The sequence below is a fragment of the Nyctereutes procyonoides genome, unplaced genomic scaffold (assembly GCF_905146905.1).
Source record: "Nyctereutes procyonoides isolate TBG_1078 unplaced genomic scaffold, NYPRO_anot_genome, whole genome shotgun sequence".
In the NCBI taxonomy this organism is placed as follows: Eukaryota; Metazoa; Chordata; class Mammalia; order Carnivora; family Canidae; genus Nyctereutes; species Nyctereutes procyonoides.
This window is the reverse complement of record NW_026575133.1, coordinates 23,250,906-23,268,030: the sequence shown is the minus strand read 5'-3', so window position 1 is coordinate 23,268,030 and position 17,125 is coordinate 23,250,906. Positions and strand designations below refer to the sequence as shown.

The 17,125-nt window shown below is 39.2% G+C and overlaps 1 protein-coding gene across 1 annotated transcript in view; it reads right to left on the bottom strand.

The window, feature by feature from the left end:
- The window catches only part of WDR11 (WD repeat domain 11), a 59,221-nt gene extending 44,360 nt beyond the window's left edge, over nt 1-14,861 (bottom strand). Inside the window, exons 1-9 of the mRNA XM_055300250.1 lie at nt 14,733-14,861; nt 13,029-13,140; nt 8,019-8,172; nt 6,981-7,154; nt 4,782-4,968; nt 2,425-2,590; nt 1,653-1,767; nt 601-796; nt 210-313 (exon numbers count right to left, since the gene is read on the bottom strand). Coding sequence (XP_055156225.1) covers nt 210-313; nt 601-796; nt 1,653-1,767; nt 2,425-2,590; nt 4,782-4,968; nt 6,981-7,154; nt 8,019-8,172; nt 13,029-13,140; nt 14,733-14,818 — 1,294 coding nt within the window. The 5' untranslated portion in view covers nt 14,819-14,861. The remainder of the gene's footprint in view (nt 1-209; nt 314-600; nt 797-1,652; nt 1,768-2,424; nt 2,591-4,781; nt 4,969-6,980; nt 7,155-8,018; nt 8,173-13,028; nt 13,141-14,732) is intronic.
- Between the last annotated feature and the right edge of the window lie 2,264 nt (nt 14,862-17,125).

The following is a 17,125-nucleotide window of genomic DNA, read 5'->3' as shown; positions in this document are numbered from 1 at the left end:
ATTTTCTAATTCCAATAGCTTTAATGCCAATCTATGCTTTTATGCTTAAATATTTCATACCCTCTGATTTATTGAGAAAAGATGTTCCCATATTTTAGTTTTCTCAAGTATTAACTTTGACTTTATAATAACTGCAAATCAGTTACTTCTATTAATTTTGCCCTTTAAGAAGAATACCTAACAAATGTTAGAAGAAAAAAATAGCTTACCAATCATGTTATCTAAGGAGAGGTCTGGGAGTTTATTCTGTAGCACTCCTACAGGAATTCCACAGAAAGACACTGGTGAATATAAAGGTGATACACCAGAACTACTGCAAAGACATAATAATTACATAATTTTACATATTTAAAACCTATGTCACATTTTAGTAACCCAAATTACTAATTTCAGATCTTGGCATTCTATCCATTTTTACATTATTTATTAATCTTACCCATAGATACTATGCTAGCAGGTTTACATAATTTCCTAATAATCTAAAGTTTGAATTCTCACTTAAATTTTTTTTAAAGTCCCTGCTATTTTCATATGATTCTGGTAATTTTTTAAAAAGAGGAATCAAAGCAACCCAGAAAACAATCCTATTGATTCACTTACTTGTTCCGTGAATTTCGATTACAAATGGCAGACTTCAGTTCCCATATCATGACTCTGCCATCACTCACAATGAGGGCAGCTGCATTTTCATTGACAGGACAACACACCATACTGAAGGGACGGACAGTTTTTGTCACCCTGATTGCATCACACTGGCTTCGCAAATCATAGGTAAGCTCCTGCACAGGATCTGGATCTTAACATAGCATTGTTTTCTTTTAAATATTAGAAAGCAACACAGCAAAATCACTACTACTTGCTTTAATTTAAATAAAACCTCAATTAAAAAGAACGTCATTCCTTCACTAGGGCGAAGTTTGTCCAAAATGCCTTCTCCTTTTATAATTATTACTAATTTATTCAGAATATAACTAATTTAATGGCTGTCTATACAAAGTTTAGGCTCCAAAATAAAAACTACAATCAATACAGCTTGTTTTTTAATATTTTTAAAACAATGAAAATAACTTTGAAAAAGGACCAATAGTGATATGACTGAATAATGTACAGTACGCTATAGGTCATCATAATTTATAGTGCTCTATAATAAGCCTGAAAATAATGGTACTCTACAAAAGATGTAAAAGTCACTTTCGCTTTTATGTAGTACATCATTTTACAAAACAGTGCTTTTATTCTCCAGGATAAGACTGAAACAGACAACTGAATACCCTGAAGACTTATTAACCTATGTCATTTTACAATGGAGGTTCCTAAAGCAGAGAAGTCAGGGAAATAATAATACAGGTATTTTACAAGGTTCTACTTATGCTGAGGAAAAATTCACAAAGATAATATCTACTTGGCCCATGGATACAATTAAGAAATTACAAAATATTACATTCTTTGCTGCATATAGGAGGTGCACTATTAAAACACCAAGAAATTAACCTTGGGCTTGTGCTCTTTTTATGCCCCATATTACAACTATATTCTACTTTCTCAAGGCCAGGATTACCATTAACTCTATGCTTTGGCTGGTATTTGCCACATAAAAGTTTATGAAATTCTGAAGAAAATTATATTAACATTGTTCTGAGATATAAACTCACCTGGTTCCTCATTTGAAGTAGTAAAAATACTATTATAAGATCTTCGAACACGTAAGGTTATACAACCATTTTCATGTAGGCAAAATAAACCATCACGCTGAAAGCAGGGTATTACCTTTAAACAGATAATATATTCATCTTAAAAAAACACAAAAGATTAAAAAGCATATGCTGGGAAGCTCATAAACTCATATTTAGAGAAGATGGGCAAAAAAACAAAAACAAAAACACACACATAGTCCACAAGCTTTAAAACTAAATGAATATTCAAAAACTCTCATTTATGGGGCCCCTGGGTGGCTCAGTTGGTTGAGCGGCCGACTCTTGGTTTCTGCTCAGGTCATGATCTCAGGGTCCTAGGATCCAGCTCTAATATGAGGCTCTGCGCTCAGCAGGGAGTTTGCTTCAGGATTCTAAGCAAACACTCTGCACCCGCCTACCATCCTCCCACCACCTGCTTGCTGGCACATGTACTGGCACACTCTCTCAAATCTCTAAAATACAAACAAAAACTGTCCATTTGTAATTATAAAAAAATTTGTCTTTATCTAGGTAACTTAAATAGTTCAATAAATATTTCCAGGTCAGAAGAATTTCTAGGGTAAATCAAACTAATCAAAAGTGCAGAAAAATAGAAATATACAGTAACATTGTTAATTTTTAAATGAAAAGAGAAAAGCAGAACTAAGGACTTTTAGAAGATAATGTTTTTTTCTCTCTATAACATTCACAATCAACCTGGGGTGATATTTAATTTATAAATCACAGATACCTGCAGAAATGGAACTCCTGTTCGTTCTATTGCAATCACTCCCACAGTTTGATTCACCTCAAGGTCAAGGATTAAAATCTCCCGAGGATAGAGTAACAACATGTGATTTCTTTTGGAAGGCAGATATGCCAACTGAAGGCAATCATTGAGAGTTATAAATTCAGCGCTGAAAAAAGTAAAGATATTTTAGGCATCAAAAAATGAATTAGGCTGTATTCATACCAGAAAAAGCTAATAAAGGACTGAATTTTGTCCTTTCCACATAATGGTCGATGAGAAGGTACAATTGTTTCCTGAACAGACCAATAGCATCTAAAACTCAGATCCCTACTATGTGCCAAAACCCAAATTATGTCAATAGTATTGCATATGTTGGATAGAGATACTTTTCTACATTTTTGAAAAACTTAAATAGTAAGTCTATAACGTAGTGACAGAACTACACCAGCATTCACACGATAGTGCCTTTATTTTTTATTTTTAGTTATATAGTTATATTTTTAGTGCTTTTATGTTATAGTTTTATTTTTATTTTGCAATTAGAAGTACCAAGCAGACTGATGAAATCAAGACTTAGTAAAAATGTGGGCAATTAGGGCCCTTGGATAAGGAGTCAATGGAACTTCTGTATAGCCTTGGATAAGTCACTTCCTCCCCTCTGCCTTCATTCACTTCCTCCCCTCTGCCTTCATTCATTTTTAAGCTGTCTTAAATCTTTTTTGAAACAAAGTAGGGTATTTTATTCACTTATCACAGCATTTTCTTCTATGTAAATACAATTAATAAAACTCTACAAAGATTGTAGATTGTTCAAGAATCTCAAGAATCATTTTAGCAATTTGTGACTCACTTATATTCAATCATAACCTTTTATATTAAACATATTTCAATAGGAATAAACATATAACTATGTACTACTTTCTTTTTACCTAATGATTAAAAAAAAGTTAGGCGCCTCTTTCTGCCCATGGGTCCTATCCTCATGCTTTAATAAAAACACTCTCTTTTACTGAAAATAAAATAAAATAAAAGTTAGATTAGAGGACTAAAAAAGGGCATGGATTACATTAAAATCTTGGCTCTGCCATTTCCTAGTTGGGTAAGCTTGAGGATTATTTAGAGCTCAATTTCCTCACTTACGAGATAGGCACAGTATCACTGCCCAGAACTGTAGTAGGATAACACATGTAAAGGCACCTGGAGTAGTTCTATTTGAAGGGATTAAATAACTCGTTTCCCCCGAACTTAAAATGAATGTATGACTCCTATGAGAAGATATAACATTTATAAATCATAATATAAAACAATTTAGATTTTAAAAGATTTGTAACAGAATCAATGAAAAATAAATAGAAAATTCTCAAGATACATAAGGAACAATCTTAAATTATTTGGGCACAGGGTGGGGGATAAATTAGTGAACTTAACCTGTCAATGGTTTAATACATAAATATGATTATTTATATATAAATTCAGAATATATTTGTGGAGCAATCTGTATTTTACCATATATTTTTCAGGTAATTACCCACAAAACCTAGACAGAATTTCAGCATATTAAAAGAGCCTTTTTAAAATGAATGCCAAAAAACTGCCAAAGCAATAAAACAGAAGAATAATCACAGCTCTCTAGAAAAAAAAATACTGAAATCTATTTCTAATGCACAAAATTAGTTACTTAAAATTCTATTTAATTGCGATTTCTGAAATATACAATAGGTAGCATTTACCAAATAAATGTTTACTAAGTCATCAACTACCACATTAAGTACTTAAACTACCATATCTATTAATTCTTGTAACAACCATATAAAATCCTGTAAAACACTGTTTTAGAGATTGGGAGAGTGAAATTTGAGCATGATTAAACAATTTTCTGAGTCACATAACTGTAATTTCCCCTAGAATCCTGGCCTTTAACCAGTATGAGAAACATGTTTACATGCAAAAGAAAAACACCCATATTTTATTAGCTAATGAGACTGCACAGCACTTCTTAAGTCAGGAAAACGTATTTAAAAATGAAAATCCAGGTTTGTCCCCAATTTTTGAATGTATTCAACTGCCAACTGTGGAATCATCTTATATTTTCTGAGAGAAAAATCAGAAGTCTTCAAAAATCAGTGGGGGAGAGGTTAGCACAATGAGTGGCAACAAAGGAGCCACGTCAAAAGTGGAATCTCCTCTTTGGGATAAGAAACAAAACATTCTTCTCCTTTACACAAATTCAAAACTAGAAATGAGAAAGGTTAAGGCAAAGAAGAAAATCAGTATCAATACATCTTCAAAAATGACATTTCATGAATGGATGATAAATAAACAGATGAACCGTGGTTAGTTTTACACTTATAACTTACCTAGGTTTCTCCTGAGTGATTAAGATTTTTACTTTATTGAGAGCTTTCTTGGCTCCCGTGGCTGCAGCCAGCTTGTTATGAGCTGGGCTGGAGTGTGGGCTAGATATATAAACTTTTTTCCCAGGGCCCGAGGGAGGCTTGGATGGAGAGAAGTCTGAGATGAACACAATACCCTCGCTGGTGAGTACTATATTAAGAGAAGCAAAACTCTGATTAAAGTTTAATCAAGTTTAGCACAGAGTTTTATTCCAATACAATTTTGAAAGCAAGGTAATGATAATTTTAATAATATAGAACTGGCAGTGTAACGTAGTCATAACATAACTGGAATGTTCTCCAAGTTGAAGTGAAACAGGTGGTCCGTTACGATTCACCAGGGGCCTCCAAGCTCAGCATTCTAAATTAATGTTTTATATTAAAAAGATATCAGAAGGTTACTGGCAGAAAGAACAAATGTTTGTTCTTCCAAATAAATTCAGTGCACAGACTTTCATTAAAAACCTTTCCTCATTATACCCGTAACTTCAAAATCCCAAAGACTTTTCAGAATATAAAATTCAAAGAACGAAAAAATATATAAGAGGCTTATATATAAGAGGCTTCGCATATCACACTTCAAGTTCAAATATTTGATGTGATACTAATTTTTTTATGATGATCATGAGTTACTCAGCCTAAATATATATATTTTTTTCTTTTAGAGCATCAGCTTGAACCTTAGGAAGTATAAGAGTGTTCTTTTTCTCTTTATAACTAGAGTAAAAATAGAGTGCCAACACTGGCTTACTAAGTGTACAGGAAACAGAAGTATTCAAGAAGGCAGCACCACATTTAGTAATACAAATTATGCCCTTTTATGACTGAAAAATAATCTTCCTCAAAACTGGGGATAATATAAGGATATCTAAACAAAGAAATCTCATCTATCCAGGCTCCCTGCAGTTAGTGAGGCTGCTTTAAACACAGGGAGCAAAGAAGTATTCATGAGTTATGACAGCCCTAGCACATTCAATATGAGTAAATCAAAGATGTTAGGTGAAATGGACGCTTTAAAATATATTGCGCTTTCATCAACTAAATTACAGAGATGCAGTAAGTTAGCCTGAGGCCTTGTCTCCTTTTCAGATGACAGAAGTCACCTTCCAAGGTCTCATTCATTCCTCTTCTTTTGTGAGGCCCTCCCTCCATCACTGGATCAGCTAAAGCAGCCCTCCTCTGTGTTCCCACAGCACTGTGTTTCATAGCAAACTAGGAAGTGCACGTACGCACATGTTCATATACACAGACCATGTACATGTATATACATACAAAGCCTAACCACATGCTATTGTAGTTGCACAGCCGCGTTTCCCATTTTAGTTTCTGCTTGTACACCCTTCTCTTCCATGTTCAGCACACAGATATATACTTAGTAATAACAAATGCTGGTAGATAAAAGTTAGAATTCTGAGTCATTCAAATTCAGGGGAAACATTCTTTCCCACAGCTAATTCCCCTACCTCTTTTCAGTTTTTGATCAAATCAAAATGAAGCCTACTCTGACCACTTTATCCAATACATCCATCATTTCCCTTCATTTCCTTTATACCTGGCATATAGTAATAGCTCAAGAAATACCTGTTAGATGAATAAAGAATATTTCCCAAATCATTCAGTCACAAAACTGTGTCTAAAAACAAATCGAATTTTTAGAACAAGCAGCTCAGTGAGACATCAAAAGCACACTGGCAAAAACAACCTCTGCAAGAAAAAATTCCCTTGGGCTTATTCTGCTCCTCATATTCGTTTGTTTATGGCACTCAAAACACACACATGAATTTAAATGATTTTTTAAAAGGAAGAACTGAATTTGGCCACATACTAAATGAAACCCTTGATTCAGGTTCTTTTTAAGTGTTCCTAGAAAAACAAATTTAAGCCTGAATTAGAATAGCACAGCAACTCTCTCTCCAGCTAATCTATTTACAAATTCAACACAGTGAAGGTATAGCTTGTCGATTTAAATTACTAAACATCAAAAGACTTGCAAATGATATGGGCTTATGATTTAGTATCTGTATTAGATGTTGCAGATATATGGACTTCTCCATTTGGCTCAGCTGTTTTAACATTATAGATGTATGATGTGGGTTATGTGTACCTTACATATGGAACATTATATTATAAATAACTCACTTTCCACAAGAAACTATTACTCACAAGTTAAATGTGAGGGATCAAAAGGGTCAAAAGAGAAAGAAAGAATGTTATCTGCATAGCTCTTCTTCCACAGTTTGGTGCCAGTATCTGCATTCCAGAGCACAATATAATTTGGTGGATGGATAGCAAGTAGTAAATCTCGGGAAGCATCTTGATTCCACAACCATTGAACATCTGTAAGGATCAGATAAAGGCAAAATTCAGAAGTCACTTCAGAACACTTGGTTAATACGTCCTTGACATTTAGTTGTGATTTTTTTTTTTCATAATCCTTAAAGTCCTAACTTCCCCTCCTTCTATGTTGCATGTATGTGTTTATATATGACAAGACTGCACAGGAAAAGTGCAATTTTAGATTAAAATGAGCTGCCTGGACATAAGAATCTCAAGATTAACATTTTCAAATTACTTCAAAGAAAATACAAGACAATTTTCACTAATCATTACTTAAAACTTTGTGTCAAAGACTATCCTGGCGATGATCAATGTCAGGCTTTCCTAACATTCTTATAGTATTATTTAATGGTACTTTGCAGTTTCATGTTTTTTACACAATAATAAACAGAATAAATATCTCTCACTCAGTGAAGACAGCCACTCAATCAAAGCCTTGAGTCTAAAGAATAATACATTGGTTTTAAGTCAGTAATATAAACAGATGTTCTATATGAAAATGAAAATAAAATTTGGATCATCTCTATTAATGGAAAGTAAGAATTGAGGGCTAATTCAAAACAGCAGTTCAGCCAAGTTTACTTTATTGTAGCTTAGATTAAAAGATTTTTACAGCAGCTTAATTTTTCTCATGCTTGAGGCTGATGCTAAAATTAATGGAATTTATTAAAGCACAAATCAGCTGAGATTTGAGGAAATATGCACAGAAATATATTGATAAGGAAAAGAAAGCTAGATTCAGATAAATAAAACATACTAAACACAAGAGCTAACTGGAAAGTGATGATATTAAAAGGGGGAAAAAAATACTCTAAGAGTAAGTGTATTAATATAAACACTTAGCAGAGCACAGACTTTCCTCACCCTGAATAGGTTTGGCATGCTCTTGGATCTCACACTGAGCTACTCCCGCTGCTACATCCCAAACGATGATCTTTCCATTGACATCAGCAGAAGCTAAGCGCAAGGAATATGGTGAGCCAATGTTATGGTGATAATTTTCCCTGGCCCATTTAACCTAGTATCAAGAAGAAATCAAATCAAGTAAATACTTGCACTGGATGAAACTAAACACAATTTTCATAAAACATCACAGAACCCAAACTACATTCTATACTTACATTACAAAAATATTTAGAAAGAATAAACGGGAAATTGGTTTCTATCTCAAAAGTCAGACTTTTATTATTTGTGATACTTTTTAAAAGTTGCAATACTATCATGACAAAACATCCTAAATTGCTAAGCAGAATGGTTTTCTGTACTCCACTCTCCTAATTAAAAGGAGATAACTTAGAACTACCGAAGCTTTGCAGAGGGAAAAATAGGGAAAAAAAAAAAACAAATGCAAGCAAAAAATAAATAAATAAAAAAAAATAACTCTAGCTATCCTTTTCATAAAACTGGAAAAAAATGTTAATTTTTTCTGAAAAAAAAAAAAAGCTTCATACCTCTAGCAACAACATAAGGACGGAATATTTACAAGAAAAACTGTAAGAATTCCAGCACAAATCAGGTTAATCCTGAGCATTAAATACTGACAAAGTCCTGAATAAAACACAAGATCTTCATTTCACCCTAGGCCATGGCATTCTGTGGCTACACAGAACCTCTCCTCCGTTCTAGCTCAGCATCCAGCTTGTCTTCTTCAAAGCATTTACCAAATAACAATTTGTAATTGTATTTACCCCATCTTGACCTATCACTAACCCATGAACTTAAGTTCCACTGGGCAGGATCACACAGGCCTTATTCACCTTTTCTTTCTTTTCTTTTTCTTTTCTTTCTTTCTTAAAATCTATTTATTCATGGGAGACACAGAGAGGCAGACATAGGCAGAGGGAGAAGCAGGCTTCCTGCAGGGAGCCCAAGGCAGGACTCAATCCCAGAATCCCGGGATCATGACCGGAGGCAAAGGCAGACACTCAATCACTGAGCCACCCAGGTGTCCCGGCTTTCTTCACATTTCTATTCCCAGACCTTAACGCAGTGCCAAAGCTAGTGCTCAACAAGTATGTGTTTAATAAATGGACTCAACACTATAGAATCTTCAAATACATACATATATATAGACGTGTGTGTATATATACGTAAAACATTTATTTCTAAAAAAAAAAAAACAAAACATTAATTTCTAATGCTAAGGCAGGGAAGTATACTAACCAATTCCTACACTATTCACGAAAAAGAAGGAAACAAAAAGTTTCCTGAAATTCAGTGTCGATAAGCCTTATTCTGTTCTAATATATCTAATACATGCTGTCTAATGGTTCTAAGCACAAGAAGTTGTGATGTGACTTATGGAAAAAACATGAGATAAGCTCTGTTCAGGCATGAGTTTTAGTGCTGCTGGTGAATGTTAATGAATCAACAAAAACACATACAAATCAAGGCTATATACCAATCAGTTGATGAAAACGTTGTGACAAGAGGCTCACAGAAGCCTAACTTGTATTTCCCCTATGAGCAATCAACAGTTTAGTTTTTACTAATTTTAATGTTTGCAGCAACTTTACAGAATAAAACTACCATGGATAAGAACTGATTGTGATTGTATGTATATAAGTGCTTGAATTCCATTTATGAAAACCCAAAGCAGTGTGTGTATGTGTATATCTATTTTTTAATCACCTAGATAACATCATAATCAAACTGCTGAAAACTAAGAATAAGGAGAAAATCCTGTAGGCAACTAGACAAGAAAACATACACTGTATGTAAAGAAACAAAGACATAATTTCTCTCAGAAATTATGTAAGTTGGAAGACAGTGGAATAACTTTAAAGTATTAATGAGAAAAAACTGATGAAATACCTTCCTAGACAAATAAAAACCAAGAGAATTAATCTATATTAGATAATACACCTCAAGAACTTTAAGAAAATTCTTCAGGGAAAGTGACTATAATACCAGAACGAAACTTGGATCCACACAAAGAAATGAAAACTCCAGAAATGCCAAAAAGATCAGGGAAATGGGGAGGAGAGAGAATATATTTTTTCAAAATAAAACCTTATACCTAACACCACTTAATGGTGAAAGACTGAATGCCTCCCCACAGGCTCAAGTATAAGACAAGAGTATCGTCCCACTGCTCCTACTCATTACAGCAGCAGTCCCAGTCAATGCAATGTGACAAGAAAAAAACCAGAAGACATAAAGATTATCAATGAAGAAACAGTCACTATCTGCAGATAACATGACTGCCTATGTAAAAAAATTCCTCCAAGGGCAGCCTGGGTAGCTCAGCGGTTTAGCGCCGCCTTCAGCCCAGGGCGTGATCCTGGAGACCCAGGATCAAGTCTCGGGCTCCCTGCATGGAGCCTGCTTCTCTCCCTCTCCCTGTGTCTCTGCCTCTCTCTCTCTCCTCTCTGAATAAATAAATAAAATCTTAAAAAAAAAAAAAAATCCCTCCAAAGTTACTAGGTCTAATGAGTTTTGCAAGATCACAGGATATAGGTCAATATACAAAAATCAACTGCAATTTTTCCTACTTTACATTATATATAACATTAATTCAAAATGCATCAGGAACCTAAATGTAAAAGCTAAAACTATAAAATTCTTAGAAGAAAACAAAGGTGTAAATCTTAACAACAAAGAAAACAGAAGAAAAACTAGATAAATTGGATATCAAAATTTAAAACTTTAATGTTTTATTGGATATCATCAAGAAAGTATAAGACAACTTATAAAAGGAGAGAAAATATTTACCCAACCATATTTATGGTAAGGGACGCCTATGAAGAATACATAAAGAATTCTAAAAACTCTATAATAAAAAGACAATTTTAAAATGGGCCAGGAATCACTTCTCAAAGAAGATATACAAGTGACCAGTTAACACATGAAAAGATGCCCAACATCATTAGCCACCAGGGAAATGCAAACCAAAATCACAATAAAAACCACTTCACACCCAGTAGGAAGGCTAGCATCAAAATGACAGATAATAACAAACGTTGGTGAGGATGTGGAGAAACTGGAATCCTCAGATACGGCTAACAGGAATGTAAAATGGTGTAGCCTCTTTGGACATAGTCTGGAAGTTTCTCAAAAAGTTAAACAGTCACCATATGACTCAGCAATTCGACTCCTCAGTATATACCCAAGAGAAATGAAAACATATGTTTGCATGAAAACTTGTACATAAATATTCATAGCAGCATTATTCATAATGTCTAAAAAGTGGTCGATCAATATATGAATGTGGTATACTTGTAGGGTGGAATATTATTTAGCAATAAAAAAGAACAGTACTGACATTGCTAAAACATGGATGAACCTTGAGTGAAAGAAGAGGAAAAGCAGCTAGGCACAAAAGGCCACATATTGTGTGATTTTGTTTATATGAAATGTCGAGAACAGGTGAATCTCCAGAGATAGCAAGTATTTTACTGGATGCCTAAGGGGAGCAGCTACAAACAGGTACAGGGTTTCTTAGAGTGATGAAATTCCAGTGCTGGCTACACAATTCTATGAATGTATTCAAAACCATGGACTTGTATACTATAAACAGGTGGTTTTTATGGTATGAATATCTCAGTAAAGCTGTTATCTAAAACAAACCCAAACCCCCAAATCTCAAGCTCTAATCCTCTCTAAAATTTCAGATCACTGTAATCTTAGTATCTGTGCTGCCAAAGCGAGCACCAGATCACTGTAATTTAATTACACCAGGCGTCTCAGACGTTACATGTTGAAAACTGAAGACTCACTGATTTCACACCTACTCCCCTTGTCATAGCAACACTATCATTCAGTTTTTCAAACAGAAGTTGGAATCATCCTAGTCCCTGTCCTTAAACTGATTACTAAAAGGCTATCAAGTTTACTTCTTCAGCAGCTCCTGAATAGGACTCCTTCCTTCTTCAGCTTTATTTTAGGTCCTTACAATTCCCTGCCACAATTTCTTCAAAAGTCTCCTAAATGATCTCATGGCCTCATCTTGCCTCTCTCCAAGAAATCCTCCACAGCTGCCAGAGTAGGTTTTTCTCGAATACAAATACAACCTCATCAATTGCCTGCTTAAAAATCCAAATTTCCTTCAGAATCTTCTAACACTTTCAGGATGGAGGAGTTTCTCTGGCTGCCTCCTCTCAATCACCCTTTAGGCACATCCCACCTTTTAGCCATCTTTAGACACGACTACTTACCTTTGTGTCTGGTCGTCTTCTTTACCTTTGGTGCTCCTTCCCCCAATTCTTCACTTGGCTAACTACTGTTTACTGGTCCCTAAACTGGAAAGACTTCTGTAACACCCCACACACACACATACAACTAGGTGTTAGGTAGCTCCTTTGCCTTCCCACCGCGTTCACTTATCATACCGTATTTGTGTGTTTTCATTGTTCCTCATCAGGCAATGAACTGCTTGAGGGCTTTCATCTCTATATCCTTAGCATATACTAAATGCTCAAAACTAACAAATGAATGAGTGATCTGGTAAACGGTAGAATTGGTGCCATCCATCAGCTTTAAAAATCACCTAAGGGGGGCAGCCCGGGTTGCTCAGCAGTTTAGCGCCGCCTTCGGCCCAGGGTGTGATCCTGGAGACCGGGGATGGAGTCCTATGTCGGGCTCCCTGCATGGAGCCTGCTTCTCCCTCTGCCTGTATCTCTGCCCCTCTGTGTGTGTGTGTGTGTGTGTCGTAAATAAATTAAAAAAAAAAATCACCTAAAGGCCAGTATTTCATAGCTCAACCTGGGTTGCCTGTGAAATCACATATATATGGAAATGTGAGGCTACCCCCAAATGAATCATCACCTCTAGAAGCTACTCAACATTTACATGTACGACCTAATGAGAATCTAGCGATACCTGAAATTTCAGAACAGGCCATCTGTTAGAGGGTGGAAACCGGATTTGACTTACCTTGACCACGTCAGCTTTGTGTTTTTCCAAGACTTGAAGGGTCTGGGCTGTATTGGAATCGATCACTACCACAAGCGAGTGACATCCGTAAGCAATTAAACCTTGCCAGCCCCTAACAAAACAGTGATGTTAAGAAGTCAAGTACAAAACAACGATGTAACTTCTCTCTTGCCAAGAGCCATGCTAAGATAAATCGCAAATCTAACTAATGCATACTACCCCTAATACAATGATTATTTAAGCATAAAGGCCAGGGTTTGGGTTTTTTTGTTTTTGTTTTTGTTTTACCTTATCCCATTTAAATAAAATGTCTACCTAACTAAAAAAAAAAAAAAGTTGACATTCGTTTATTATGTGCGTATAAAGGAGAACTGCTTCTAAGAGACACACATGCACAGCCATTAGGACTCTCCATCTCTTTGCCCTTAAGGGAATGTCCCCCTTATCTTACTCAACCTCGAACCCTGAGCACCCACAAAGCGCCCAAGGTTGTTTCCATGAGACTCTGGTCCTTCCAACCAGATCAAAAGACAAAACACTAGGACAAGAGGTTTCATCCCTCCCGCCAGCTATTCGCAGCGAGTGGTCCCAGCTTTACAGCTAAGCATGGATGTTCCGAGTCACAGGGTTTTCAGTGAAAACGGTCAAGGTGGGAGGACAGGTGAGAAACAGGTGCCTAGCACAGTCTGGCCAGCCGTCCAAAGACTAAAGGTAAGAAACAGGGATACGAGAGGGAGAGGAGGAAAAGACAGAGTGGGTAGCCAGTGGGCAGGGGCGGGACGCAAGCCTGGAGCCTGCAGCCTAGAGCCTAGAGCCTGGAACCTGGAGGCTGCAGTCTGGACCCTGCAGCTTGGAGCCTGGAGCCTGCAGCCTAGAGCCTGCCGCTTGGAGCCTGGAGCCTGGAAGCTGCAGCCTGCAGCCTGGAGCCTGCAGCCTAGAGCCCGGAGCCTAGAGCCTGGAGCCTGCAACCTGGAGGCTGGAGCCTGCAGCCTAGAGCCCGCAGCCTAGAGTCTAGAGCCCGGAGCCTGTAGCCTGCAGCCCAGAGCCTAGAGCCCGGAGCCTGCAGCCTAGAGCCCCGAGACTGGAGCCTAGAGCCCAGAGCCTACAGCCTAGAGCCCGGAGCCTGTAGCCTGTAGCCTGCAGCCCAGAGCCTAGAGCCCGGAGCCTGGAGCCTAGACTGGGAGCCTGGAGCCAGGAGCCTACAGCCTGGAACCTGGAGCCTAGAGGCTGCAGCCTGGAGCCTGGAGCCCGGAGCCTGCAGCCTGGAGCCTACAGCCTGGAGGCTGCAGCCTGGAACCTGGAACTCGGAGCCTAGAGGCTGCAGCCTGGAACCTGGAGCCCGGAGCCTAGAGGCTGCAGCCTGGAACCTGGAACTTGGAGCCTGGAGCCTAGAGCCCGGAGCCTAGAGGCTGCAGCCTGGAGCCCGGAGCCCGGAGCCTGGAGCCGAGGTGGAGGCAGGCGGCCGGGACGGGGACGGAGGTCGGGGGAAAGGGCGCACAGAAGCACGCCAGGGCAACTACCACTGCGCAGGGAGGGTTCGCACAGGGCGCTCTGACCCGTCTCACGGTAACAACAAACCCAGCGCTGAAGGAAACCCTGGAGCGAGAGCGCAGCCCCCAGGCTCGGCGAGGCCAAGGTCCCGAGGGGGCGAGACCTCCGGTTCCCCTTCCCCGACCCGCTCCTGGCCGAGCCCGGCGCCCTCACCAGTCCACCGCCGCCTTGTTGTGAGCGTTGAGGGCCCCGGTGAGGGTGCGCGCCGACACCTTGAAGTTCACGGTGAAGGGTAACATCGCCTCGGCGACGGCCGGCCCCCGGCGCCCGCCCGCAACAGGAAGCGGCGGCCGCCGCGCTTCCGCTCCCCACAGGGGCCGGGCGGCTCCGAGAGCGCCGCCTTTGGTTCCGCGGGAGGCGCGCCGCCACCCGTCCTAGGGTTCCGCCTTCTGCAGGTTCCGGGGCTGCCTAGGCGTGGGAACCGTGAGAAGCGCGAGCGGAGAGTCCCGGTCACCTTTCCGGCTTCGACCCGCCCGCCGAGGACGAGGACCGAAGGCCGGGCGCTGTCGTGGGCATCAGGGCGGGAGCGAGCCGGAAGTTCCTAGAACGGGGACGCCCGGGGAGGGGGGGTGGGGCTCAGGGTTGAGCGTCTGCCTGCGTGATCCCAGGGTCCTGAGATCGAATCCTGCGTCGGGCTCCCTGCAGGGAGCCTGCTTCTCCCTCTGCCTCTCTCCGTGTCGCTCATGAATAAATACATAAAATAGTAATTTTAAAAAAAAAAGTTCCCTTAACAATCCTCACTTCATCCTGACTCTCTCACAACACCCTTTACAGGATCTCTTTCCAGCAATGATTTTTGGCAGATGTCCATTTCTTCTCCGACGCGTTCAACAAAAGAAACAAAGCAATTGGTGATTTTTCCATCCTTTCGGGGTTTGGCGTCCACCTCGTCACTCTTGGGAAACAGCTTTCTCAAAGATCACCCCCCAACACCATCTTAGTTGTTGAACCAACGAATGCGTTCTGTCTCTTGGTTGTTCTCTGGCAGCTGTTGCAGCTGCTGGTCTTCTTCCAGCCCTACGTCCTGCCCTACTGCTGCCTTTTGGGGGCAACCAGAAATGCCAATAACCAAAGGTCTAGATTGGTCACTCCCTTGCTAAAAAAAAAACAATCTTTGATGCCTCCCATGACAAAAATTGCCAATTGGTCCCCTTCTTTCATAGAAACAGAAGCACAACTTGCATCTGAGCACGTTGTCACTCCATTAAATGAACACATGTCCCTGCTTCCCTCACAACGGGATCAAACCGTAAGACTAAATTCTGGCCAATGTGATGCAAGTGGAGCCATTGTATAGTGTATAGGCTCTGAGAAATCACTCTTCTGTGCCCTACTGCGTTGTTTCAGTATATACACCCCCCATGTGAGTGTCATTTGTGTGTATATGCCTGTCTAGCAGGGGAGACCAACATATTTTTAGGCAACTGTAATCCAGGAGGAAAAAACAGCACTCTACCAGACTTAGAACCCCTTTCAGAAAGGAACCAAATCCCAATCTTTCTCCTCAATGCCAACCACTCTCTCCCGCATGCGGTCGGTCCTCAGTCTTAATGGAGCAGGAGTTTTAAATGGCCACGAGCATAAGGTCAATCGGGCTTGGGGTGACAACGAGGAGTCAGTGATGGTGCTCACAGATGGAGAACAGCAGCAAGTGACCCTCTTGGAAGAAGAGGGTTAATTAGTTTAAGTCTGTAAGCTACCTTGAGGACATGAATGTTGAATATTCAGGGCAAGGATGGATGACCAGCTGGGGCTGGGACAGGAATATGTCTCCCATGGTACAAGAGTGTGAATTAAATATGTTAATGGATTTTTATGGCCTTCTCTGAAGCATCTGTCTTGGCCAGTGTGGAGACGGAATATTGGATATGCTAGACTATTGATCTCTTTAATAGGACAGAACCTATGCTCCTCTTCCATGCCCGAAAATCTATTTCGCCTCATGCCAATGCCAGAAAACATCAACTCTGAAGTGTGGCAATGGGGGCCCAGCACATCCATCCACTGCTATATCATTTGCATCCCTAAACTGGAACAACTTTTTTTTCCCCCCTCTTTGTTTTAAAGTTGGTGGCGATAAGAGTACTGATGACCCTTGAACAAGATGAGTTTGAACTGGGCAAGTCCACTTATATGCAGATGTTTACCAGTAAATATGGTACTGTAAATGTATTTTCTCTTCCTCATAATTTTCTTAGTAATATTTTCTTTTCTCTAGATTGCTTAATCGTAAGAATATGATATATAATACAATATAACATACAAAATATGTGTTAATCAACTGCTCATGTTATTGGTAAGGTTTCTGGTCAACAGTGGGCTATTTAGTAGTGAAGTTTTTGGGGATTCAAAATTTATATGGAGACTTTCAACTGCATGGGGGAGGTTGGCACTCCAAGCCCCTCATTGTTCAAGGATCAAGTGAATAATGATGATATTTCTTTTGTTTTTTAAAGGTGAGAGAGAGAGAGCAAGAGAGAGCATGAGCAGGGGCAGGGGGGCAGGAGCTGAGAGAGAAAGATAAACAGACTTATCCTTTTTTGCAA